At 63.2% G+C, this 25,300-nt stretch overlaps 2 protein-coding genes across 7 annotated transcripts; both read left to right on the top strand.

Annotated features, from left to right (window-relative positions):
- The first annotated feature begins 2 nt into the window (after positions 1-2).
- Positions 3-15,203, top strand: PALM (paralemmin). Of its 2 annotated transcripts, XM_051639849.1 has the most exons (9): positions 3-105; positions 7,117-7,165; positions 8,207-8,287; positions 8,380-8,510; positions 9,224-9,347; positions 9,599-9,620; positions 9,800-9,862; positions 10,707-10,838; positions 12,198-15,203. In XM_051639849.1, exons 1-9 carry the CDS (start codon positions 101-103, stop codon positions 12,782-12,784), a joined length of 1,194 nt encoding a protein of 397 aa, XP_051495809.1. In that variant the 5' UTR covers positions 3-100; the 3' UTR covers positions 12,785-15,203. The 2 variants fall into 2 exon arrangements, with proteins under 2 accessions (XP_051495809.1, XP_051495810.1); XM_051639850.1 differs by lacking the exon at positions 10,707-10,838.
- Positions 15,204-17,112: 1,909 nt separating this feature from the next.
- MISP (mitotic spindle positioning) lies at positions 17,113-23,617 on the top strand. Of its 5 annotated transcripts, none has more exons than XM_051639843.1 (5): positions 17,113-17,192; positions 19,146-21,259; positions 22,078-22,277; positions 22,654-22,692; positions 22,960-23,617. In XM_051639843.1, the coding sequence occupies exons 2-5, from the start codon at positions 19,249-19,251 to the stop codon at positions 23,044-23,046; spliced, it is 2,337 nt and encodes a 778-aa protein (XP_051495803.1). In that variant the 5' UTR covers positions 17,113-17,192; positions 19,146-19,248; the 3' UTR covers positions 23,047-23,617. The 5 variants fall into 5 exon arrangements, with proteins under 5 accessions (XP_051495803.1, XP_051495802.1, XP_051495804.1 ...); XM_051639842.1 differs by lacking the exon at positions 17,113-17,192 and adding an exon at positions 18,487-18,856; XM_051639844.1 differs by lacking the exons at positions 17,113-17,192; positions 22,654-22,692 and adding an exon at positions 18,487-18,856.
- The last annotated feature ends 1,683 nt before the right edge of the window (positions 23,618-25,300 follow it).

The following is a 25,300-nucleotide window of genomic DNA, read 5'->3' as shown; positions in this document are numbered from 1 at the left end:
CCCGCCGGGGATGCCGCCGCCCGCCGGGCCCTGAGCGCCGGGACGCCGGCGGCCGCCGGCCCCGCTCCGCGCCCGCCCCGACCCCGACTTCGCCGGGAAGATGCAGTGAGTACCGGCCCACCCGCGGGACCCCGGCGCCGAGCCGCGGCCCCCCCGTGCCGCCGGCTGAGCACCGCAGTACCGGGAGGGGAGGGGGGCGGGGGGGAAGGGGTGGCGGCGCCACAGTGCGGGGCTCGGGACCCCCGGTGCCGGGGCTGCGGAAGCCCCACACCGCGGGTTGGCGGAGCCCATACTGGGGTCTCGGCTTCCCCCCGGTGCCGGGGCTCGAGACCCCAAAGCCGGGGGCTCGTATCCCCCTTGATCCTGGGGACACAGGACCCCAAAACCGGGGGCTCGCATCCCTCCGATGCCAGGATTTGGGACCCCGAAACCGGGAGTTCACATCCCCTTAGGTGCTAGGGCTCAGGACTCCAATACTGGGGACTCACATCCCCCTAATGCTGGGGCTCGGGACCCCGAAACCGGGGCTTCCCATCCCCCCGATGCTGCTCAGCAGGTGCAGCCCTTCCCAGTCCCTGCCCTGCTGGGGGGTGCCGAGGCGCCGGCTTGGGGTGCAGCGGCGGAGGGCCCGGAGTGGGGGCTGTGGGGGGCGAGTCTCTGCTGGCAGTGGTGCGGGAAGCAGGGGGTGGGAAGGGCGTTTATTTTTGTGTTTTGAACCTGTTGTTGCTGCTGCGTGTAGGTGGCTGGGAGCCGCGGACCCCTCCCTGTGCCCGCGCTCCCAGCCCTCGGCCAAGGGGCCCGGCTGCCAAGGGGGCTCCTGCCGGGGGGACTCTTTCCAGCCCCGGCCTCATCCTTTGTGTGCCGCGGTGGGGCCCTGCCCGGTCGGTTGGTCCCTGCAGGCTCGGAGCAGGGCTTGGGGAAGAGGGGAACAGGTGGAGGCCGTTGGGAGGGGGGTAGCTGGGGACCATCCTGCTCAGACACTGGTTTTGCCCCTCAGGGACACTGGCACCTTTTGCCTGTGGTGTGTGGGTGCTGGGAAGGCACAGGGCTTGGTGGCTGATCAGTGTGCTGGGGACCAGTGACAGCAGCCTGCTGGGCTGGCCCTGTAGCACCCAGGCCTTTCCTTCCCTCTTATGGCAAACAAGGGTCCCCCCAGCACCTCCTGGGTTTAGCATTGGTGGCTTCCTGGGGGCAACCAGCCAGCCGGGGCCAGCTCCCCTGGCTCTTCACCTCACACCCATCAACTGGCCACTGGATAGTGAGATGCTGAGTGTCAACAGGTCCCACTTGCCACCATCTGCCTCCTGCCTGGGCAGCTCCGTGGGGTTGTGGGTGCTGGTGAGGGTCTGCAGGTGGTTTCCAGGAGTTGGGATGGGCTCTGGCTGGCTTGGGACTGAAAGCATCGTGGAGGACACTGCTCAGGGCTTGGGGACATGTCAGAGGCTGGGGGACATGTCAGAGGCTGGGGGAATGGAGCAGGTCCCCTTGCTGCTGGGGGCATCTGGAGGCTTCATGGTGTGAAAGCTCACCAAGGCAGGTCTGGGGCTTTGGGCAGCTCCTCAGAGGGTTGATCCCTCCAGAAAAGTGCCTTTTTGGGGAGAAAAACGTGTGTGATTTGCTGACAGGCAGTGAGGAAAAGAGCAGAACTGAGGGGCACAATGTGCCCTGGGGAGTGGGATGAGAGGCTGTGGGGACTGGGCACAGGGTCTCCAGAGCTGGGCTTGAAGCAGAGGATGGTGCTGGGCAGGGTGGCAGCTCCTGCCCCAGGCTCTGCTCACTCCCTGTTCCGCTGGTGCAGCCCCTCTGGCTGTTCAGCCAGCCATAGCCCTTCAGGAGGAGGCTCCTGAGCTTTTGGGTTGGAATAAATGTACAAAAGTTGGTGGTGGTGGTTAAAATGCCCAAACATTCTCCTAGGGGCGGGACTGAGTTTATGGGGGTACCTGCAGCTCTGGCATCCCTGCCCCAGGTCTCACCAGGTCAATTCCAGTCCCTTGAATCCAGAGCCTGGTTGTGCTGAAGGTTTAGGAGAGTCCCAGGGTGGGGGGGACACAGCAAGGTACTCCCCTGACATGGACCCGGCTCTGCGGCCGGTGGTTTGGCTCCTGGTTGGGCTTGGCACTGGTGGTGGCTGGAGGAGGGTCCTGGCTGCTGTGAGCCAGTGCCCAGCAAGGTTTGGCTGATAGCTTCCAGCTCTTCTAAAGGCTCTGCTGGCCCCTTCGGGGCTGCTTGTCCATCCTCTGCTCCTGCTGCCACTGATGCTTGTGAGCAGCTGGAGATTTTCCATCTCCACGTCTGGCTGCTCCAGTAGTTTGTCTGGGAAGGTTGCTGCTTTCTCCTCTGTGTCTGGGGTCTCTTCCTCCTCCTTGCCCTCCCAACCCTGTCCATCCCTGATCCAAAGCCAACAGTCACACCTGGGGGAAGGAAGGATGTTTCTGTGTGAGGGACAACCTGCTCAGGCTGATCCTGGGGTTCAGAGTTCGACTGTGGGGACAGGGCCTCTTGGCCAGACCTGTGCAGCTGGGCAGGAACCAGTGCAGCTTCCTGGGAAGCTGCTGGTGTTGGATTTCCCACTTCCTGGCCAGAAACAGCTTCTTTTCCCATGTGGGGTTGGTGGTTTACACTGTCTGCACCGTGATGGGAGCTGTGCTGGGGCCTGGCCGGGCTGTGGCACGAGCCTGTCACTGGTGGTGGGCAGTGAGGAAGGGCCGGGGTGAAGGTCTGGGAGGCAACATGCGCCAGGGAGGGTTGGGTGGAGGCGCAGAGCTCGAGGCTGGGGCAGAGGCATGAGCCTGGTTTCCCAAGTCTGTCTTTGCTCCATCCGGAAGCGGGTGAGCCCCCGGGCCCCAGACAGGAGCTGCTCTAGGGGCAAGGATGAGCCCTGCAGCATCCTAGGACGAGAGAGAGGAGCCGGGTTGGATCCTGCCCAGCCAGGTGCTTTCTGGCAGAGCGTGGCTGGACGTGGGCTGAACCCAGCCCCTTGGCTTGGTGCCAATCCGAGCCTGAGGGCTCGTGGCGTGATCCTGCCAGGAGCGCGGGCAGGAGCCACGTTCCTGCCAGCTCCTTGGAGCCTCGCATGTGCCCGTGTTCATGGTGTTGGTGTGGGAAAGCCAGGCTGCCTTGTGTGAATGGAACCAAGGGGCCCCGAGGTTCCCTCGGTGGGGATCCAGGTGCCGTGTCCTGGGCCTGCGGTGCGGGGGCTGCCTGTCCCAGCACGTTGGTGCTCCCAGGCGTGGAGAGTGGCCGGTTCTGCTCTCATTCACAAATTGTGGGGGTTTCCTGGTGGAGCCTTGCTCCTCTAACTGGAAGGGAGCTGGAAACCCAAGTGTTTGGAGGGCACTTGAACCATTGTTTGAAAGATCTGTAATTTTCCAATCAAACTCCCTCCCCAAGCCTCTGTTCATCAAATATTCATGGGATCCATTTTCTCCTGGCACTCCCAGCCCACGTCTCAGCCCGGAGAATCAATCAGGCAGCTCTGCTTGCTCTAATGCATCCTGCATTTTCGGGAGCCTGGGGCTGCGTCTCCTCCTCCCGCCTTCCCCCATCTCTCTCAATTCCCGTCTCCTCACAGGGCAGCTCTGGATGGGGCTGCAGGCAGTGGGAGTGTGGGGAAGGCTCAAGGAGCTGGACCCAGCTGGGCAATGGATCTGGCTGTGGGATGAGGGCAGCCAGCACCCAGGGGCCAGGCATCCCCAGTGACACCAGAACTGGAGCCAGCAGAACTGGACCCTGGGCCCAGCCGCCCCACTCAGCTCCCGGGCAGCGCTGCCTGAGTCCCTGGTTTGTCTGCCTGTGCTGACGATGGGTGCAGGCCCCTGGCTGCTGTGGCCCCCTCCCTTCCCCTCCTCTGCTACCAGTGAGGTCGTTCGATAGCAGCCTGGCTGCTAATGGCTTCGTGACGGAGCTTTGCAGGCGTGGGCCCCACCACAGCGTCACTCTGGGCCTGAGTCTTGGCACAGGAACGGGGGCATAAGTCAGTGCTGGTCCGTGCCGGTGACATGGGCTCTGGGCCCTGCACCAGGACCTGTCTCCTCAGGCCATGCTGGCCAGTGCCAGTGTGTGGGTCCAGAGATGCTGCCCCCCTCACTGTGCAGGGCTCTGTCCCTGCCCTCCCCCTGGCTCGGAGCTGAGGGATGGAAGGAGAGCAGAGGTCAGGGAGCGGAGGAGCAGCGTGAAACAGCTCTTCGCACATTTGGATGAGCTAATGGGAAAAAGCAGAGGAAGGCAAATAAACATTATTGTTTCATGTCAGGCAGGGAGGAGACAAAAGGTCACGGGCTTCCCTTGTGATGGTAGGAAATGGCAGCATCAGCAGGGCTGGAAAGGGCTGGAGAGCCCCTGGGAGCACGGGCACATGTGAGCTCACACACGTGTGCAGATCCATCTGTGGGTCCCAGCACTGCAGGTGGGGCATCCCAGCGTGTAGCCCCCCACTTGTTTCAACCTCGTCCCCTGCCCCACGGCCCGTGGGTCTCCCCACCATGTGGACACGGCTTGAGCAGCTGCCCTGGGACTGGCAGGCCTGGGATACACACACCCTGGACACCGGCTGGAAAAGGAGGAGCCTGTTACCTGGAGCTTGGGAGAGCCGGTGAAGTGAGGGGGGAGGAAGGTCTTGCTTGGGGTTTCCTTCCTGGGCTTGTGATTCCTGAGGGGCTCGCTGGCCCTGGGCTGGGTGGCCCTGGGGTGGCCCTTCCACCCCTCCCCAGCACTTGGGATGGCTCCAGATGTACCGCTGGTGCAGCTGAACCCTTCAGAGAGGCTTGGCTCTGGGGTGCCAAGCCCCAGGCAATGGTGGTCCCAGCCCCAGGGGGCCCCTCCGCCCATGCTGTGCATCCCCCTCCCCGGCTCACCCCGTTGCTGTGGCGCTGTTGCCATGGCGCCGTTGCCATGGTGCTGTTGCCAGGGTACCGCTCCTACCGGCTGGGGGCTTTGGAGCTTCAGGACCCCCAGGGACAGGGCACAGTGGGACCAAGGCTGGCTGGGGGCATGGGTCCCCTTTGCCCTGTTACCCTGTTCCCACTGGCAGGGACCTGGCTCCAGGGTTTTCCTTGCTCTGCCTCCCTCTCAACAAGGTCTGGCAGCAGTGGATGAGCCCTCTGGGGGGTTGCTGGGGTCAGGGTCTCCAGCAGGGCTGGGGTACACAGGCTGCAGAGGCAAGGAGCAGAGGGTGCAGTGAGGGGCATCCAGCGGTTTTGTCTCTCCCTGGGCCAGGAAGATTCCTGGCGTTCAACCCGGGAATGTGGAGACTGTATCAAATAATGGAAAATAAAAGGGATGGAGGAGGGAGGAAAAGCAGAACAGAACGATTCAGGAATGCTGTAAAAGTTTGGATCTGTGGAATGGGGCAAGATCCAGGAGAGAAAAAGGCCCTGGCCCAAAGGCCTTTGAGTCTGGAGTGCCAAGAGCTGGACTTGGCAGGGGGGGAACCCATGGCCTGGGGCAGCCCCAGCACCGACTCTGGGGTGCCAGCCTGGCCCCGTGGCTGCTCCAGCCCTGATTGGGTTTGTAATGATTGAATTCCTGGCTGGAGCCTGGCTGCAGGCTGCCAGGCAGGACACCCGAGTGGTGGGTGTGCGCCTGCGCCTGCAAAACAGCCACAGCATCACCACAAACAGCACAAAAATAACGGCTGCAAACGCGGCACCTTCCTGATTTGTTATCCTGGCTGGGATTTTGCAGGTCTCTGGGACCCCGGGGTGAGGGGAGGCCGACGATGCGGAGCAGCTTGCAGTTAATTGCTGCTGTGGAGTGGGAGGGGGTGGGGGTCCCATTGCCCCAGCACAGCCCATTCAGTTTGCTGCAGACCCCAGCTCCTGCTGTCATCTCCCCCCTGGGCTCCTGCCAGGGCACACGCGTGTGTGAGGACACACATGCTGGCATGTGCAGACAGAGTCCAGCCCCAGTCCGTGGCACGAGAAGGTGCCATGGGGAGGTGCAGCAGCCCATGCCCACCCTTGTGTGTAAAACTGTCTTTGGAAAAAGCCCTTAATGATCTCCTGCCCTCAGCCCGGTGCCACCTGCAGCTCCCAGCCGGCGTCCTTTGGGAGCAGGAGACAGAGGCTGGGGCTCAGCTCCATTGTGATTGGTGCCACATGAAGTCGGGGGTGACCTGGGGTGGCAGGTCCGTGGCAGCGAGGCCAGGGTGGGACTGGGCTTCTGGCACTTGATCCTGGCTAACGGCTTTTCCTGCTGTGCCGGGGACATGGCAGTGCCCACCCCTCCCTGTCCCCTCATCCCTCTCTGTCCCATTGCCCCGAGCCACCCTGCATGGGCTGGGGCTGCTGGGGCATTTAATTGTGCTTCAAAGCCTTCTGGCCTGGGTGTCCCCCTGCCCAGGGCAGCAGAACTGGCGGCTCCGGGTGCAAGGGAGCAGCTGGAGGAAGCACTTGGCTGTGGGACTGGAGCCTAGAGTGGTGTCTCCACGCCGGAGTCTCCTGCTGTCCCCTCGCAGGCTCTGCTCTGGGAGCAAGTGGCACTGATCCAATGCCTGACGACACCTCTGTGCCTCCCACCCCAATTACTGTCACAGCGAGGCACTTCGTTAGAGTCGTTTGGCAAGCAGCACAGCCACAGCAGTTTGGGTTGTGGAGACTGGTGCTGGGACTGGGAGCACGAACCCCATGTGGGGCAGAAATGTGTGTGTCTGTGCATGCCCATGTGTCTGTGCATGTGTGTGTGCGTGTGCCTGCGTAAAGCCTGGAAAGGTCACTGCCTGGGAAAGGTGTCGGCAGCCAAGGAACGGGCTTGGAGTGGAAAGTGTGAGCCAGGTCAAACCACAGGGGTGGCCAGAACTGTCTCGCTCCAGGCCCTCTGTGGTCACCAGTTCCATCTGTGCCAGGAGGAGTATGCCCAGCCATAGCAGGTCACCTCTGGGCTGGGCATGAAGCCTGTCCCAGGGGACTCAGGGGCTGGGGCATCCCTGGAGCAGCTCTGCAGGTGGGGACACCCAGCTCTGGGACAGCAAGGGGCAGGGGGGAAAGCAGCTGGCAGGAGGGAAGTGTCTGTGCACGGTGTCCAGTTGCATGCTGGTGGCACCATGTCCCTGCTCAGCCGCAGCTGATGCCTCTTCCAGCAGCATCCAGGCTCCTTACACCTTTCCCCACTCTCTTGCAGGGCTGTGGAGGCCAGCACCCTTCAGCAGGAGCGGCTGCAGGCCATCGCGGTGAGTCCCTGGCACAGGCTGGACCTGGAGCCACATTCCCATGTCCTCACATCTCCATGTCCCCACGTCCCCATGTCCCTGTGCCATCGTCCACAGCATGGTGCAACCAGGAGGGTGCCAGTGCAGGGGGCCTTGGCTCACAGAGCAGCTCTGGGGCTGCAGGCAGGGGCAGGACCCGCAGCCCTGGGCAGGGTCACCAGCAGCTGGACAAGGACCCTGGGAGCTGTGCCAGGACATCCTGCCCCATGGCGGCTCTTCCCAGGGACGTGCCATGGGCAGGGCGCAGGAGCTGGCAGGGCTTGGCTGCGTTGCTGAAAACAGGGGCAGAGCTGGGAGGTTTAATTAATGAAGCAGTGGCTTGATGAGCCCCGAGTAAGAGGGAAATGAGTGATGATTCCCCCCTCTCTTTTCCCAGGGAAAGGGATGGTGCAGGATCCATCCCTGCCTGCTATGGGCACTAGTAATTATATTAATTAGCGAGCAGGGAGGGCTGTGTGGGGCAGCCCCCCTGGTGCAGAGCGGGATGTGGGGCTGGTTTTAAACCCTGAGCAGCTCCTGCTGCCGCTGATCATTGCTGCACAAAGGGGAAATTGTTCTGGGGCAGGAGGAGGGAGCGGGTGACGCTGCCCAGGCTGGGCCTGATCTGCTGAAATGATCTGGAGCGGCCCCAGGACCTGCGTTTGGGGGGGCTGGGGAGCAGCCGGGGGGGCTGGTTCCCCCGTGCTGGCAGCTCACTGAGCAGGGCCGGCCCAGGGGAAGGTGGCACTATGGAGAATGGTTGCACCCTCTGTACCTCAGTTTCCCCAGTGAGGGCAGGGACATGACATGGGACTGTGGAGCTCCTGGTGGGGCTGTCCCCAAGGCCACTCTCACAGACTGGGGCACAGCTCGTGTCTGTGACCCCGTGGGAGCCTCCAGTCCCTGCTCCCCCCACTCAGAGGATATTGTCCTGGCTGGGAGGGAGGTGCCCGCACCACAGCAGTCCCCAGCACTGACCCCCTCCCCGTGCCAACCCCAGCTCTGCTGCTCTTGTCCCTTCAGGAGAAGCGGAAACGTCAGACGGAGATTGAGAACAAAAGGCGGCAGCTTGAGGATGACAGGCGGCAGCTCCAACACCTCAAGGTGAGGGTCCCCTGGGACCCCCGGGCTGCCCTTGCTCCAGGGACCTCCTGGCTGCATGTCCTGGCAGGACTTGACCTCCCTCTGCCCCCCAGTCCAAGGCGCTGCGGGAGAGATGGCTGCTGGAGGGAGCCCCAGCCTCCGGCTCTGAGGAGGATGAGGCCATGAAGAAGCAGATGCAGGAAGATGAGGTGAAGACCAAGGAGCTGGAGGAAACCATCCAGAGGTAATGGGGACATGTGGGGCTGGGGTGCATTTGAAGGGCACCTGAGTGTCCTCAGAGACTCCTGAGCAGATGGGAGCTGGGGAGGAGATGCTTCAGTTCCTGATCAGCCCCCTTGTGCTAGGGCTGCCAAAGGCAAAGGGAGGGGGGGGCTGGGGGCACCACGGAGGTGTCCCAGCAGCCCGGCAGCAAGAATGCCATCAGTCATGGCTGTGCCGGTAATTGCCGAGCGCTGGAGCAGAGAGGGGTCAGGCACGAAGGGGCCTTTGTGTGGCTCTAATGGCGCGGTGCATTCCTGCGCCGGCGCCTGGCGGGGGACGGCAGCGAGGGGGGCCCTGCCGGGCCGTGCCTACCGGGGCCACCACTGACACCAGCATGGGCCCGTGGGACACACAGGAGCAGTGATGGCACAGTGTCCCTCTGTGCCACCAAGCCAGGGCACTGGCCAGTGCGTGGCAGGCCCAGGTGTCACTGCACGGGGACAGCAAGAGCTGGGGCATCACCCCATAGGGTCGTTCCAAATGTCCATGGGGGACAAAGGTCTGTCTGTCCCTGCACCTCACCAGCCTTGGGGCTGATTTGGGCCTCCTCTTGCCCCTGCACTGTGTCACTGGCCCATGGCTGCTTGCCTCTGCTGGCCCATGGCTGCTTGCCCCTGCCTGCCCCTGCCTGCAGTGCAGCTCCCCACAGCCTCTCAGCCCTGGCTCTCCCTGCAGGCTGGAGAAGGAGCTGGAGATGCTGGAGAATGGCAGCTCAGCAGCTTCCACCAAGGAGAACCTGGCAGAGGCAGCAGTGCCAGCCAAGGAGGAAAAGGCTGAGGCTGTCCCCAACACACAGAAGGTGGGCACACCTGCTGCTGCAGGGGGGCCCTGGGGGGGCAGGGCAGGGACGGGCAGGTCGTGGGAGCTGCTACCAACAGCTGCGCAGTTGCACTGGGGCGCTGGCACGGCTGTGAGTGCCCCGCTCCAAACCGTGCTGGGTGGGCTGGCCACCTGCATGTCCCTGTCACCCCCAGAGCCCCTGGTCTGGAGTGGATGGTGGGTGTTGGGTGTCTACTGGGTGGCTCCTAACCTCTCCTTTCTGTTTTGCAGAGTCCCCTGGGCACAGTCAAGGGTAGGTAACCCCCACCTTGACCCCTGCCCCCATCCTGCCCCGGCACTGGGTATGCATGGGTGGGGGAGCCAGGGCAGGCCCAACCCCATGTTTCTGTCCCCCCCGCGGGCAGTGGTGGGGGGAGCTTCTGGCGGGTGATGGTCCTGGCTCAAGCAATCAAGTTTCCTCTCTGTCCCCAGCTGAGAAGAAGGTCTCCAGCAGCCCCATGAAGGTGATGGAGGGCACTGATATGCTGAAGGCAGGTAGGTGCTGCCCCAGAGGAGCACTCACTCCCTCCTGCCCGCTGGCTTCCCCCCCAGCCCGCTGCCCCTGCAGCCCTGCTGCTGCTCCACCGCTCGATGGCTTTCCAGGCCCAAGGCACAGAACATTGTATGTTTGCAATCAGAGGGTTTGTTTCTGCTTTGGCCCCCACTGCTGGTTCGGGGCGCTCCCCTCGCCCCCTGTTCCATGTCTCTGCTCTGGTTCATCCTTCACCCCTTGCTCTGTTTGCGGCTTCTCTGCTCACGGGAAGGGGAGCAGAGCGTGGGCTGCAGCATGGCTGACCCCTCCGGTGCTTGCCTGGTGACAGCTCAGACCAGGCTGTGGCACCAGCACTGGGCAGAGCCCGTTCTGGGTCCTTGGAGCAAAGTGCCACCACTGGGCTGAGGTGACCCTGGAGCTGGCGGGGACTGGCCAGGAGTGATGGAGATGCCGAGGATCGCCTGCCCCGGAGCAGCCACCCCAGTGCCAGGACCCTCACCGGGGGATGCCCCCTCCTGCAACCATGAGCCTGGCTCCAGCCCAGGCCCCGTGGCCAGCACCGCTCACCGGCTGGACAGACGGACATGGCGCCAATTGCCACGGTGCCTCCGGGGCCTGTCCCTGGGGGCGAGATGCTGCTGTCAGTGCCGGGGTGGGGACAGCCCCGCAGGTCCCAGTAGGGCTGTGCCTGGGATGCTGCACCTGTCTCTGCCATTCACCACTGGTCGCTGCTGCCTCGCTAACACCGCTGAGCACCGCTGAGCACTGCTGAGCACTGCGCCTGCCTGCTGAGCAGGGGCTGGGGAGGGCCAGGGCTGCCGTAACGTGCTGTCCTTTGTGTCCCAGCCATGTACTCAGTGGAGATCACAGTGGAGAAGGACAGAGTGACTGGGGAGACCAAGGTCCTGTCTAGCACCACGCTGCTCCCCCAGACCCACTGTCCACAAGGGGTCAAAGTGTACGAGGATGAGCTGAAAGGTACGGCCTGGCCCACAGCACTCGCCAGCATCAGGCTGTCCCCAAGCATCCCGGCAGCTCTGGGCAGGGAAGTGGTGGGGCCACTCCCAGCTGGCCTCGGCAGCTCCAGGGACCTGCAGGGCAGCCCCACACTGGCCCCAGCCCTGCCCCGCCAGCCCTGCATGGGGCCCATCCTGGCAGTGTGGTGCAGACAAGTCCCTGGTTTGCACATCGTGACCTTATGGCACCGGAGAGCAGAGAAGAGGATTTGCTGTGTCCCTGACCAGGGAGCCTGTCCCGTGAGTGGGAGATGTGGCACCAGCACCATGTTGGCCTGCCTGGCGAAGGGGAGTGTGGCTGCAGCCATAGGGACCAGTCCCTGCTTTTTGGAACCTGCTTCAAAGGGTCTGCTGACACCTGAGGGATGGTGTGTTGCTCGCAAGGATCAGCCGTGGAGCTGGGGAGCATTACTGGGGACTGTGGTGGTTGAGTGGACCAGTTTTCTGAGGAAATGCCGCTGTGTCAGCATCCCGTCCTGTCCAACACCCGTGGCTGGGCCGGGCCAGGCTGAGCTTCACTGTCACCACCTGCTGGGCTCAGCCCCAGCTGCTCCAGAACTCCCCGCCCCATGGATGGGCCAAGGAGCCGTCACAGCAGCAACTGGCCCAGGCAGTGTGTGTTGGTCCTGGCCACACTGTCCCCGACTGGGCTGGTAGCCATCTGTCAGGCTGCCGACCACGGAGGCTGATCGTGGTGAGATGCCTCAGGTCAAGAGGGAAATGCAATGAGCCGGAGGCAAAGCACACGGGCAGCAGAAGAGCCTTGTCCTCTCCCAGCACGGGGACACCGGGTGCCATGGGAAGCAGAACACAGCAGGATGTGGTGGGGCAGCACCTGCCGAGCCCTGACAAGGGTCTTGCAGATGGCAGTGGTGATCTGCTGCAGAGCATCGTGCCAGCCTGGTGAGCCAGGCACCAGCCAGATGCCAGCCTGCCATGGCCAGCGTGGCCAGCTTGGCAAGCTGTTGGCAACCTGGCAGACAGCCGTGGCTCCTGAAGGGCTCACCATGTCTGAGTCTTCAGAGGTGCCAAGGGCTGGGAATGGCTTCTCACATTGTGCTTTTGTGTCAGCCTCCCCGTCTGCTGCAGGGCAGGGCCAGATGGTGCTGGGGGGTCTGCCCAAGGGGAAGTCTTGGGGTGCTGCCCGGGGGGTCCCAGCCATGGTGCTAGTGCCTTTGGGGAGGGGGAGCTGCCACTGCCCCCAGGATGGGAACTGGGTCCGAATGGGTTGTGTCAGCAGGAGCTTTCCCAGGCCAACTTGTGCCTCAGCCTGAGCCTCCCACATTGAGCCCCCCTCACCTCCCCCCTCTTGTCCCTGCAGTGGTGCACGCTGTGAGCGCCGAGGACGGGGCCCTGCAGAATGGAGCCCACCCCCTCAGCTCCTCCGAGGTCGACGAGCTCCTGCACAAGGCAGATGAGGCCACCCTGAGTGAAGCCACCAGGCGCGAGACCCCGGCCAAGGCCGGCAAGGAGCCTGGCAGTGCCCCGGCCAGCCAGAAGGCAACACCACGGCGGGAGATAACAGGGCTGCAAACCACGGCACGGGAAAGCACCACGGCTCTGCCGCCGGGAGAGGGGACAGAGCCAAGCCGGGAGCAGCCAGTCACCATGATCTTCATGGGCTACCAGAATGTGGAGGACGAGGATGAGACCAAGAAGGTGCTGGGGCTGGAGGGCACCATCAAGGCTGAGCTGGTGGTGATAGAGGATGCCGAGAGCAAGCCGGAGCCGGCGCGGAAGGACCACGCTCCGCCCAACGGCACTGCCCTGGAGCCCGCGGCCGCCCAGGCGCTGGGGGAGGAGAGCCCGGGGGGGCAGAAACCGGGCGGCAACGCCGCGGACGCCAAGGAGGCCGAGCAGGAGGCGGATGCGAAGAAGCAGCGCTGCAAGTGCTGCACGGTGATGTGAGCCCCACCGGCTGCCCCCGCCGAGCCCCCTCCGCCCCGGCCCCCGCTAGCCAGGCCCACCGCCCCGGCACGCCGGGCTCCCTCCCCCGCCGGACACGGACCCTCATTCTGCAGAACCGGGGAGATCCAACACGGCCGCAGGCAGCAGCAAACTGCTGCCCCGCTCACCCCATCTGCCCGACCCCCACACCGCACCCCACCAGCGCTGCCTGTCATATTTATTAGAGACTCCCTCGCCCCACGGCGTGAACGCCCCGCCCTGTGCCGGAGCCTCCCGCCACCGACGCCGGAGCCTTTCCCTCCTCTCACCAGCAGTTTCGCACCCATCGTTGGAGGACGGAGCCGGCCCGGCCACGGGATCGGAGGACACTGCTGTGTCCGTAGATGACTCCCGGGGTGCCAGTGGTCAGTGGGACCCGTGCTTGGCCCAGCCTGTAGCAGGCACGGAGCCAGCCCCACTCCAGCCCCTCTCCACACCTCCATCCTCTGCTTCTCCTGTGGGGAAGGGCCCTGGGCTGTCCCCCCCCGGCTGCCCACGGACATCCCTGCTCCATCCTGCATCCTCATCCCCGTGTCCCCAGGGTCCCCTAGCTGTGAGTCCCTCGTGTTGGGGCGAGGGAAGGGCGTCCAGGGCAGCATCCCCTCCTCGGTGCTCGGCTGCCATCGGGAGCTCGCAGGGGCCACATGCCACACGTGGCTGCCATGGGGCTGGCCCCAGCCTGTCCCCAGGGCTCCGGCCTGGAGACCCTGCCCAGCTCCAGCGTACTCGGCTCCCCGTGTGGGATCCACTGCCGAGGCTCCGATGCCGGTGACTGCCACAGGCTCTGGCACGGCTGTTCCTCCTCTCGGCTGCTGCAACGGTGTCGCGGGGCTCTGCCAGTCAAGGGGGCTGAGTGTGGCTGGGCCGGGTGTCCCTGTCCTCCTGGGGCCACGTGGGTGGCAACGGCAGCAAGGAAAGAGGAGCATGGGGAGCAGGATTAGGACCCTGTGCCTCCCAGCACTGCATCCCCTGCAGCACCAGCTTTGCAGAACTGCTTTCTAGGACCCCGGGCTGCAGCACCAGATCCCTGAGGTGAACGGGGCTGCCCAGTTCACCCCAGCACCGGGGCCAGGAGCTGCTGGGGGTGCAGTGGCCCAGGGAGGGCGTCCCTGGGATGCTGTGTCAGTGCTGTTCCCCTGCTTCCTGCCCTGTGCCCCAGCCCTTCAGCAGGGTTTTCACCACCAGCACCAGCGTTTCATCCCCACTGAGACCTGCTGGGGCAGGGGGAGAGCAGGGGTCCCTTGGTGGCACCCATGGGTGCTGGGCCCTGGGCATGGGACCAAACCCTGGGCACTTCTGCCACATCAGCTGGCACATCTGGTGGCTGCTGGGAACACAGCTCCTGCTGAGCCCCCTCCCTGCCTTGTGGGTCTGGAGGCACAGTCCTGCCCTGCCCCAGCACAGGGGCTGCTACTGAGGGGGTGTGTGGGGGGGTTCCACTACTCACCCAAATATGCTGGGGCTCAGAGCCCCCCGTGCCAATCCTGGGCCAGCCAGCACCAAGTTCCTTATCTGAGCATGGCCGTGTGAGTCCCCCAGGATCCCAGAGCCCTCAATGCAGCCCGTGTAGAGCAGCCAGGGATGGGGTTTGGCCCCTCCATGGCCCTCCATCCCTCCCCACCCCCTTCGTGTGAGCTGTGACCCCTCTGTGATATCCCAGCTGCCCCCCGTTACCACCTGGGCTACATTTCTGCCCCCAGTGGAGTCACTGCAGGGATTAGGGAGGGGACAGGGCTGTGGGGGGCTGTACGGGGCTGGTGGTGCTGCTGTACCAGACTCCCGGGGGGATCTCTGCCCCCAGCCCCGGCCGGCACTGAAATCCTCTGGGAGAGGCAGAGATGGGGAAGGGGCTTAGACCCCCGGGGAAGGGGGAGCATCCCCTGCCCCCCCCGCAGATGGCATCGCTGGAGCCCCGCCGCTGCAGGGCCACAGACGGGGGGGGCTGGACGCTGCGGGGCACCTGCCCCATCGATCCTGGGGGCCCGGGATAGGGCGAGGGGATGCTCTTGCCGCCTCCACCCCCTCGCTGGGGGTCAGCACCCCTCGTCCCATCCTGCCCCGGGTCCCATAGTCCCGCCGAGCCGGGCCCCCCTCCCACCTCCTGGCCCTCGGTTGGCTTAGGACCAACCCCTCCGGCCCCGCGGCGGCGGGAGCAGGATCGGGCCCCCGGGGCGGCGAGGGCTGAGCAGCAGCAGCGGAGGAGCCCGGCGTGCCCCAGCCCCGTCCCGGCAGCCCCCGCCCGGCCCCGCTGAAGTGCACTTCCCGCTCCCGAGCTTCTCACTTGTGCCGAAGCCGTCTGAAGTTTTTTCCCCTCCCACCCTCTGCCCCGCCCCGTTGTTTGTAAGACCCGAACCGAGCAAATAAACTGTGTGACCGACCAGCCTGGAGCCTCTGTCCTCTGCAGGGACCAGGGCTGCGTGCTCAGCACGGAGTGGGTGGGAGGGGCAGGGATGGGGAGGGGGATCCTGGAGACGGGGATGATGAAGATGGGGATGGAGATCCTGGGGATGGGCCCAAGAGGCCTTTGTGGGGGCATTCAAGCTGTTGCTGGGAGTGACAGAGCTGACAGCTTTCCTGTGCTGCCGCTGCTGCCTGGTGGTCTGGCCTCAGCTCTATCACCTGTGGGTCCTGGCAAAGCTGATGCCAGCACAGAGGCAGGGCAGGCAGCATGTGGGGGATCCCCACCACCTTTCCATGCTGCCCACGCTCACCCACCACAGAGCACCACATGCTGCCCCACTGGCAGGAACAGGAACAAGAACAAAGGCAGGAGCAGAGGCATCTATCCCCAGACCAATGATGACACTAGGTAAGGCAGATATTTGGGTACATCCCACCATGGCAGGTCCTCAGTGCCACCCTGGAACAGGGCACAGGTCAGGGCAGTGAGGTTGGGATGCTGTCTCAGCACTGCCACATTACCAGCCTTGGTGCTAGGGTGATGGACAAGTGGCTATGGATGCCAAGGCTTGTTCCTGGAGTGGCAGGGCCCCGGCTCTACCTGGTGCCAACCTCTGGAGCCAAGCCCACACCCTGCCACAGGCGTGGTGAGCTCCCCACTCCCTGCCATTGCCTGTGGACTTTGTCTCAGCCCTGTGGTAAAACAGGCTCCGTGCTCCTGTGCGGAAGCACAGAACCACCTGGTAACCACAGCGAAGTCACCGTTCCTGGGCCAGCCAGCGCCGGAGCCAGCAGCCAGAGAGCAGGGCCAGGGCACCAAGCGCCAGGCAGGGGGTAAGCAGGACCCCCTGGGCAGCAACCGCAGGGGCAAGTTGGGGTCTAACATTGCTGCTGGGCTCAGGCCAATGCAGGCAGAGGAGGACTGGGAGAGGCTGTGGGGCAGGAGCAGCTCCAGCAGGATGTAGAGCTGTCACAGAGAGGATGAGGACAGGGGTGTCCTGCCCCAGGCACGGGTGCTGAGCACTCTGGCACAGCACTGCCTGCTTGGCTGCGGCGGGAGGGACGGTGGCTCTGGGTGCTGGGGATGCTGCCCGCTCTGTCAGGTTCAGCAGCCGTGGCCATGGCCACTGAGGGCATCATGGCTACTGTGCCACGGCCCATGCTGGGCAGTGCCAGGCAGGTGTCCACAGCCACCGGGGTGGCCACAGCAGAGCCAGGGCTGCCACAGCAGCTGCCACCCACCCCAGCCCCGCCTGAGCAAACACCAGGTTATCAGGAAGCTGGGCCAGGAGAGGCCCCGTGGTGTAACCAGGAGCACAGGGCCTGGCACGGCTGCTGCCGCCTGTTCCCTTGGGCCCACAGGCTCCGCAGAGTCCCCTGTGGCACCACCATGTCCCTGGGGCTGGGGTCTGGGGGCCCTGCACTGGGCTGAACAGTGTGAACTAAGGAGGCTGTAAGAAAGGCCATGGGAGGGCAATGGGCTGTGCCCTCCTGGGCTGACCCCTGCCCTGGCACCGCCTGTCCTGGGAGCAGCTCAAGCCCTTCCCAGGGATGGCTGAGCCCGTTTGGGCTCCGTGGGGAGAACTGAGCGGGGGACTGGCCACCCTGGGGGGCTGGGTTGGGGAAGAGCCAGAGGGCACCAATGTGCTGTCATGTTGATGCATTGGCACGTGGGTGCTTTGGCATTGGCGTGCACTGTGGGCCCGGGGCCAAGGGCAGCCCTCCCCCGTGGGAGTGGGGTGATGGCAGCGTGGGGGGGGTCGGGAACGGGCCATTGAACCGCAGCCAGCGCTGAGCCCAGCGTGGTTCTTGGAATTCCCCGCAGGCTCCAGCTGGGCTTATCAGGGCCCTGCAGCCGTGCCAGCCCCGAGGCCCCCGCACTCCACCACTGCCTGCCCCACCACTCCCCGGCGGACACGGCTCAGCAGGGAGCCCCCAGGGGACCCCAGCCCCGACGGCTTCCCGGACCGTAAGTGCTGCGCGGTGGGGGTGGGGACGAGGGCTGATCCCCACCCGTCCCCTGAGGGTCCGGTGCTTGCGCAGGGTCCGGCTGCAGCGAGGGCAGCGCTGGCTCTATCTGCGGTGGGAGGCGGAGAGGCTGGCGGTGCCCCCCCGGAGGTGGCACACGTCTTGCACGGTGGCAGGTTGGGGAGCACAGGCGGCCCTTGGCATGAGGGGTGGGCACGCTGTGGGGCTGCAGTACATTGCTGAACCCCCGGGGTGGGGGGACACTGGAAAGCTCCCTACTTGTCTCTGTGTGGTGGGGGCCCTGGCCAGGCTGGCAGACGCTGCCAAGCTGCCGGCTCTGCCCAGCATCTCCCCGTGGTACTGTGCTGGGCCAGGGGCAGCCCAGCTCAGGAGGGTCAAGCCTGAGACCCCCATATTCCTGCAGCACTGGGCGACTGGGGCTGAACCGAGCTGAGCTGGATGGTTTTGGGTGCTGCTTTGGGAGGGGCTGTGCTGCTCGGCCTGGGGCCACCGTGAGCCCCGATAACAGCCCTGCTGGTTTACTAGTCCCCACTCCAGTGCTCCCTGAAAGGAACCTCTAACCCTCTAAACATGATAAGAGGGTCAGACAGAGAGTTTTCACTACCGGGGTCATCAGGGGCTATAAAAGAGCAAGAGAGAATTACAGGTAGGAGTAGGAAGAGGTTTTGGCAATTTGGTTGGGAAGGGCAGGAAGGCTGAACCACCCGGGGCTGGCACCACTCCAGCCGGGCATCGCCTCGGGGACCCGAGCCCCAGCTGCCCCAATGAGCCCCAGCTCTCCCTAATGAGCCCCAGCTGCCCCAATGAGCCCCAACTCTCCCTAATGAGCTCCAGCTGCCCCGATGAGCCCCAGCGGCCCCCACCCCAGGAAAAGCTTAAACGTCTCCAACAGCTGTAGGTCAGCCCCTTTGCCACCAGAGGAAGGAGTTGAGGATAGGGACTGTCATCAGGTCCCTGCAGGGACAGAGACACATCCACGACACAGCGTGTCTGCCCTACGGATGAGCCAGGCTGCTCCAGGGGAGCCTGATCCCGAGCTCGCCCGTACGGCAGCACCCAGGTTCTGGGCTGCCCCGGCACCGCCGTGACCCCGCTCCTGGTGCCCGGCGCTGGGGCAGCCCCAGCCCGCTGGGGCTCACGGACCCGGGCGGGGAGCGCGGCCGTCCGGGGTGCGGCTACGCCTCGGCAAACAGGGCGAGGATGTGCCCCCCGCCCGAGGGCACGCCCGGAGTTACGTGTGCCTCGCTGGCGCCGGGGCCAGGCTGGGGATGGTGTCTGGGGCACGGTGAGAGCTGCTGCCCTGCTGTCCCTCCCTGCACCAATGCTACTGTCCCCATCCGGCTCTGGCCCAGTTGGCACAGGATGACTGACACCAAGGTCGGGGCAGCTCAGTCCTGCTTTGCGTCACACAGGGGTCAAAGTCCCCTCCTTTTTATGGGCCATGAAACCATGTTTATGGCCCCTGCTGTTTCGATAGCTCGGGTGTTTGGAGCCTCCTTCCCGTAAATGCGCCAGGAGAAATTCCAGTCAGAGCTGAGCTCAGTGCTGCCTCTCCCTGCCGTGAGCTGATGCTCCCCGTGTGGTGGTGGGTCCCTCATGGTCCCGGTGAGGCCCGAGGGCAGCCGTGCTGGAGCTGTGGCAGAGGTTGGTGCAGCTGAGCCGGACGCGGCGGGACCCGGCCAGGCTGGGGCAGAGGTGGGAGGGGGATATTGGCTTTGGGGCAGCTCCAGTTGGGAACTGTGCTTTGTGCTCTGGCTGCTCCTGCCCCACAACCCAGTGTGTCTGGGTGAATGGAGTGAATGACATGGCTGGTTGGTGTTAGTGTCTGTCCCCAGGGCACAGGTCCCTCTTGGCCACAGGCTAAGGGCAGCAGCACAGTGCTGGGACAGGAGCCACACACCCTGGCCACTGATGGTCACTTTCTCTCCTTCAGGGCCAGCAGGTTCTGTCCCAGGTGAACCAGAGCCTGAACAAGAAGCTGAGCAGTGTCCCCAGGCCAGGCTGGCAGAGGGCTGAGTGCTGCCTCTTCCCCAGAGATGGACAGAGTCACCAGGCACCTGGTCTTCCAGCTCCCACAGCCCTCACACAAGCACGACTACCATGATGCTCACCAGGGCAGCTCATTGGCAGAGCAGAGAGCCAACAGCGATGATGATGTGTTCGGCTCTGCTCAGCGTAGCAGCCAGAGGGTGGAATATGGCTATGGCTGGAAAACAAGGTCAAAGTCACCCTCATATTTCCTGGAGGGTGGAAAAGATGTCTGGACCCCATCCCCAGACAGGGAGTCCAGGCTGGATGTGGTGAGATCGGGGAGCCTGTACGACCTCAGGGCTTACAGAGGTGAGAGGAAGCCCTCAAAGCTCTACGATGAGGATGAGCAGGAACAGTACAGGGTCCCTCCACCGCACATCTCACCTGAGAAAGCCAAGGAGCTGGAGGATGAGAGGAGGGAGATCATCCGGAGCCAGGTGATGAGGAAGAGCTCCACCACAGCTGAGCGTTGGAGCTCCATGGATGAGCTGAGCTCCATAAACACTGGCACAGGCAGCTTCACTGTGTCCTTTGACAAGCCTTCCTCAGGGAGGGTAGTGACGCCAGTTGACCCTGAAAATATTGACACGGAGCAGATCAACTTCTCTGCTGCTCGGCAGCAGTTCCTGATGCTGGAGAAGACCAACCCGGGCTCTTTCTTCAGCCCAGGGCAACAGGTCTTGTCTCCAAAGCCAGAGACAATGACAAAAGTGTCTCGGCAAGAGTGGCCTAGTCCTGAGATGCCTATGAAGGCTGTGAGAGGTTACGGTGATGCCGGTGCACCCAGCCAGAGCAGGATGGACAAGACTGTTTACCAGGTTTATAATGTGTCCTACAAGATGCCTGTGAAGGAGGAGGTTTATGCTCCTAGAAGGGCTGATACTGGAAGGTCATATCCCACTGGGAAAGTATCCAGCTTGACTAAAGGATTTTCCAGAGAGGACCTGGACTCTGGCTTGGGTGAGATGTACAACAAAGCCAGTGCAGGCTACACCAGCAATGGAAGTGCATCCAACGAGATCTTCAATGGCTTTGTGGATCTGAGGACCAGCGGCAATGGCCCAGACAAGGAGACGAAGATCAGCAATGAGACGCCCATTGAGCGGGAGATCCGCATGGCAATGGAGAGGGAGGAGAACCTCTGGAAGGAGAGAGGGATCCAGCGGCTGACCTCCAGCAGTGAGATGGTGGAGATCCAGACCAAGCCTCTCCTCTCCATGCACACCTCTCCCGGCCCGGGCAGGAAAGGGAAGGACAAAGCCCGTGCTTCCTTTTACGTCCAGAGGGAAATTGAGCAGGAAACCAAGCGTGAGGAAGATCTGAAGAGGCAAGGGAGGCTGCTGGGGACTTATGACAGGGGGACACAGCAGGAGCTGGACGAGCGCCGGAGGGTGTTTGAGCAGGAGGAAACTCCCCCACAAAAGCCCACCCCTGTGAGGAAGGCAGATGAGCGGCGGAGCTGGATTAATGAGTTTGTGGTGGAGCAGCCCACAAGCCATGTCCCCCACCCTGTAGAAGACACCAGGGGCGGGAGAAGCATTCCCAGCTACACGGCCAGCATCACACACTTCCAGGTCTCCCAGCCACGCTTTGTTGCCAGTGAGAAGAGCCAGGACAAGCCCCGGGTGTCCCAGCGCATTTTTGTGAGCGCAAGCAAACAGGAGAGTGAGGATTCCTGGGGAGGAAGGCTTCCTGGCTCCACCCTGAGCCCCACCAGCTCAGCTCCCCTGCCCAGAGAGTACTTCTTATTGCCCTTCTGGAATCCCAAGTTCTCTTTTGTTGACAACATGGGGACACAGAGCCCGCTGAGGAGGGATGATGGCCGGGAGGAGCAGTATAAGCTGAGGACCTGGAAGCCCCAGACGTCGGCGCTGATCGAGGAGGAGATCCGGAGTGACCTGCAGAGGGAAGAGGAGCTGCAGGAGCAGCGGCGGCGGCTGCAGCTGATCGATGGCTACTCTGTGGTCAGCAGTGATGGCTTTCCCCAGGAGAGCTCCCGCTCCCGGCACAGCTCCGGTAAGGGCAGGGGAAGAATGGTGGGCTGGGATGGGCTGGGCTGGGGGTCAGTCCCAGAGTTATCACTCCCGCCCTCCTGTTCCTGGTGGCTCTGAGTCTCAGCAGGAGCCATCAGAGGGGACAGGAGTGACACTGTGGGGTGCTTGTCCACAGGGACAATCCTGCACAAGCAGGCGGCTGCTGCTCCCAGGTGTGGGAAGCCCTTATGGCTGTTGTCCCCAGGCTGTGTGGGACACTTCTTGCAGCCACCAGCCAGCGCTGACCTGGGCTTCCCATGACAGCACGAGTGGCCACAGGGGGACAGTTACAAGTGGCCAGCATTGAGTCCCAGTCTGGGAGAGCTTGGCTGCAGGTGAGGTGTCCAGGTTCCTCCCTCCAAGGATCTGCTGAGATGCCCATAAGGACCCCTGAGCATTGGCAAAAAGTTGTCCCTGCAGCAATGTTTCTCCTGGGACAGGGGTTCTATTGTCACCAAGAAGTGCTCAAGATGAAGCCCTTGGAGAGGGAAGCAGAGGTAGGACACTGCCCAGAGAGTGACATGGCTTCTGATTCCAGACCTGCTCAGATTTTGATGACTTTGTCTCATGTTACTGCAGAACTAATGGGGCAGGAAGGGCCTAGAAGTTCCCAGCTTGTGCGTTTCCCTTCCCTTGCTCCCCACAAACCCCAGCTGACCCAGGCATGGGGTCCCAGCTGTGACCAAATCCAGTGGACCTGCCAAAGAGGCTGGTGTGGTGCAAGAGCTTTGCTCTCCTGTGGGCACCCAGCCCCCAGGACACCCTGGTGTCCCTCATCCCCTTACCCTCTTTCTCTTGAAGCTGCCTCAGGTGTCAGCGGTAGCTATTCTCCCGTCTCTACTCCTGCCCCGCACCAGGCGGGGGTCCTGGGACTGATGTCATCCTTCACCCCACTGCGAGTGGCCGGTCCCTCCCAGGGCAGCACTGAGACCCTCACCCCCGACTCAGCGCGTTCCAGCCCCTTCGAGGAGCGGAGGAGGAGGGTGAAGGAGGATGGAAAGGTGAACGTGCTGGGCAGCATGTGCTGCGGGGGTTGGAGCTTGGGAGAAGGCTGGTGGCTCCGGGGCTGGAGGTGGCCATACCCAGCTCTCACCCAGAGCCAGAGGGAGACCTGGTGGTGGTGGCTCCAGCAAGGGGCTGTACAGAGCACCCTGGCAGGGCCCTACTGCTTGGTGGTGCCAGTGCTGGGTAGGACTGGAGATTTGCAGCTTCCTCCTGGGAAGGGGGCCCTGGCCAAAAGAGGTCCCTGGATCCGGGGAGGGCATGAGGGCGCTGTTTTGCCTCACCTCCCCCCTGCCTGGCGCCCTGTATCTGGCTGCCTCTGGATATCCCCCTGCCAGGCTGCTGTTGTCTGAGTCTTTTTCCCCCCTTTCACAGTACGCCGGCATTGAGCCCGTTGACAAGATCAACACGGAGGTAAAGGCTGTTACCGCTCTGGGGCTCTGTTTGTGCTGCCCTGACCTTGCTCCCTGCTGGGCTCCCCAAGCCCTGGGGGCTGAGGGGATTGGGGGGGATCTGGGCTCCCGCGGGGCTGCGGGCAGGCAAAGCCTTGGGCTGCTGCTGGGTGTTATTTAACCCAAAAATGAGGAGGGGGCTTCTGGTTGGGAGGGTGAGTGGTGCAAAAAGGATTGTTTATAAAATACAATCTTTCTAAAAAACTGCTGTGCCTTGTGGTGGGTTTAGGTGGTGGAAAGCACCAGAGTGATTCGCCACAAGAGCGCGATGGCCCAGCGCTGGGAGGCCGGGCAGTACGTCCGCGATGACGACTGAGGGCACTGGGCAGGCTGGGCCACCAGACTTTGCCGTCTACTCGCCCTGTTTGGGACCAACTGACACACGATCAAAGTTCCAGATCAGCTCCTGGTTATCATCAGAATCAGAGACTTGTACATTGCAAATTGTATCCAATTTTAATGTAGCAGATGATCCTTCCAGTGCATTAGATGTGCTCAGTCCATCCCCCTTCCCAGCCAGGTGAGGGAATACCTTTTTGTCCTAAGAGGGGGAAAAATTGGATCACTTTCTTTCAATCACTTCTGCGAGGAGACAGGGAGATGAAATCATACGGTAATTTCACTTATTTCCCATTGGAGGCTGTGTCTCTAGCTTACAAAAAGCTATTTTATTTCTAAGTGGTTTTACGTTTTTAAGTTCCACAACCTCAGGCACCACCGAGGAGAGAGCCTGGATCAACATCAGCATCAAACCAGGAAATCAACGTTTCTGCTTAACGCATGTGATCTGAGGAGATGCAGCAGTAGAATATACATTATATATATATATATATATATAAAAGCTGTTTACTTTGCTAATTTATTAAAGAGTCCTTGCTCTCCCCCAAGTTGCCTGACCTGTTTTGTCTCCCTGCTCCCTCGGTTTTGCAGCAGAACCTTCAGAGAAAACCCCCGTGCTTGGGGAGGCGGGACTGGAGCTTCTTGTGGGGCGCACCCCGGGGGGCTCCTACGGCCGGGGGGCAGAGCCACGATCCCGCCCCCGGCAGCAAAGGGAACAGACCGGCCCCGCCGGCCCCCCCGTCACTAGGTGGCTCCCGGCGAGCGCGGGACGAGCGCGGGGCTGGCGGCGACCGGCGAGCACAGCCTGGTCCCGGCGGCGCGGTACCGGCCCCGCCTCCGAGGGTACCGGTACCGGCCCCGCCTCCGAGGGTACCGGTACCGCCGTCCCCGGGGGCTCGGCCCGGAGCAGAGCCGCTGGCAGCGACTACCGGGCGCGTTCCCGCTGCTCTGCTTCCCCCAAACCCCGCGGGGGCTCCAAAATGGCCGTGGAGGGAGGGGCCAACCTCCCCTGTGCAAAAAGAGGCAAGAAAAGGGTTTTGCGGGCGTCTCCGGGCGCTCCCTCCGCCCCCACGCCCACGGAGCCGCTCCCGGGGAGCGGACCCGCCCGCCGCTGCTCCCCCGCGGGAACAGCCCCGGTTCCCAGCGGGCGGGACCGGCTCCGCTCCTCCGCCCGCCGACCCGCGGCCCCAGGGGCAGCTGGGCTCGGGGTTTCCGCCCTCGCCCACGGCCCCGCTCCCGTTACCGTGTGTTGATTCCCGGTCTCCGCCCCAGTTCCTCATTTTTTCCTCGCCGTGGCTGCAGCCCGGGCTGTGCCCGCCGCGTTTCTCCCTTCCCCTGCAGCGCGGCCATGAACTCAGCGCGGGGACGGGTGGGAAGGAGAGCCTGGAGCAGGGACCCGGGCAGGGCAGCCCCTGCCTCCCGCCGCTGCCCACGCAGGAGCCCCTGGCCCGGCCGGCAGCTCCGCTGGCCCCGGGGGCGTCCCCAGGAGCGCTTCCTAGAAACACTTGTCCGCCAAACCGATGCACAAATACCTTTAATCACCACATAAACTTTTACAAGTATTTTCTTCCTGCCATAAACATAAAGTCATAAAGACGTAAAGTCATAAACATTCAATGCTTAGATCGCTCATGGAACGGTTTTTGAAGGAGGTGACCAGGGCACCTGCCAGCTCTGGGCTGTTACAGGATCGTCACAGGGCAGCAGCAGCTCTGAAAAGCTGTTCCTGCCGCAGCCCCTGCTGCAGCCTGGGGTGGGTCATGTCCCTCATCCTGGCAACGAGGTTTGCAGCTGGAGCTGCCACACCAGGTCCTGGGACAGTTCCTCAGAGTTTCTGACACTTCATCTTGCACCATGGAACAGGTCTCTGGCTGATGTGAGCAGCATCCCAACCCTTGCAGGGGTCTGTTAGCACATTGCCCAGGATGCTGCTCATCTGCATGAAGTGCAATTAACTCGAAACTTAGCTTAAACCAGGAGCTGTCCAGGTGCTCCTGACAGGCTTAAGTGAGTGCTGGAGCTCTGTGCCACCTGGTTGTGACGGCACAGCCTGTCCTTAACGAGCTCGGTGGGTGGGCTGCAAAGATCAGCAGAGCAGAGAAAAGCCTGCCTGGGGGAGCAGAGCTCAGCCCCACATGGGGGGTTTGCTCTGGGGCTCAGAGCCACAAGTATGGCCCTTGGCCTTAATGCCACCCGTGCCAGCAGCACAGGGAAAGCAGGAAGACACCCTC

Source organism: Apus apus, chromosome 24 (assembly GCF_020740795.1).
Source record: "Apus apus isolate bApuApu2 chromosome 24, bApuApu2.pri.cur, whole genome shotgun sequence".
Classification (NCBI taxonomy): domain Eukaryota; kingdom Metazoa; phylum Chordata; class Aves; order Apodiformes; family Apodidae; genus Apus; species Apus apus.
The sequence above is the reverse complement of the archived record's forward strand: the minus strand, read 5'-3'. Positions and strand labels throughout refer to the sequence as shown.

Coding starts and splice junctions, on each gene's coding strand:
- MISP (XM_051639843.1), top strand. CDS start 19,249: ATGGACAGAGTCACCAGGCACCTGGTCTTCCAGCTCCCACAGCCCTCA. Junction 22,278..22,653: donor GGGTGAAGGAGGATGGAAAG/GTGAACGTGCTG, acceptor CCCCTTTCACAG/TACGCCGGCATTGAGCCCGT. Junction 22,693..22,959: donor TTGACAAGATCAACACGGAG/GTAAAGGCTGTT, acceptor TGGTGGGTTTAG/GTGGTGGAAAGCACCAGAGT.
- PALM (XM_051639849.1), top strand. Junction 8,288..8,379: donor GGCAGCTCCAACACCTCAAG/GTGAGGGTCCCC, acceptor TCTGCCCCCCAG/TCCAAGGCGCTGCGGGAGAG. Junction 9,621..9,799: donor TCCCCTGGGCACAGTCAAGG/GTAGGTAACCCC, acceptor CTCTGTCCCCAG/CTGAGAAGAAGGTCTCCAGC.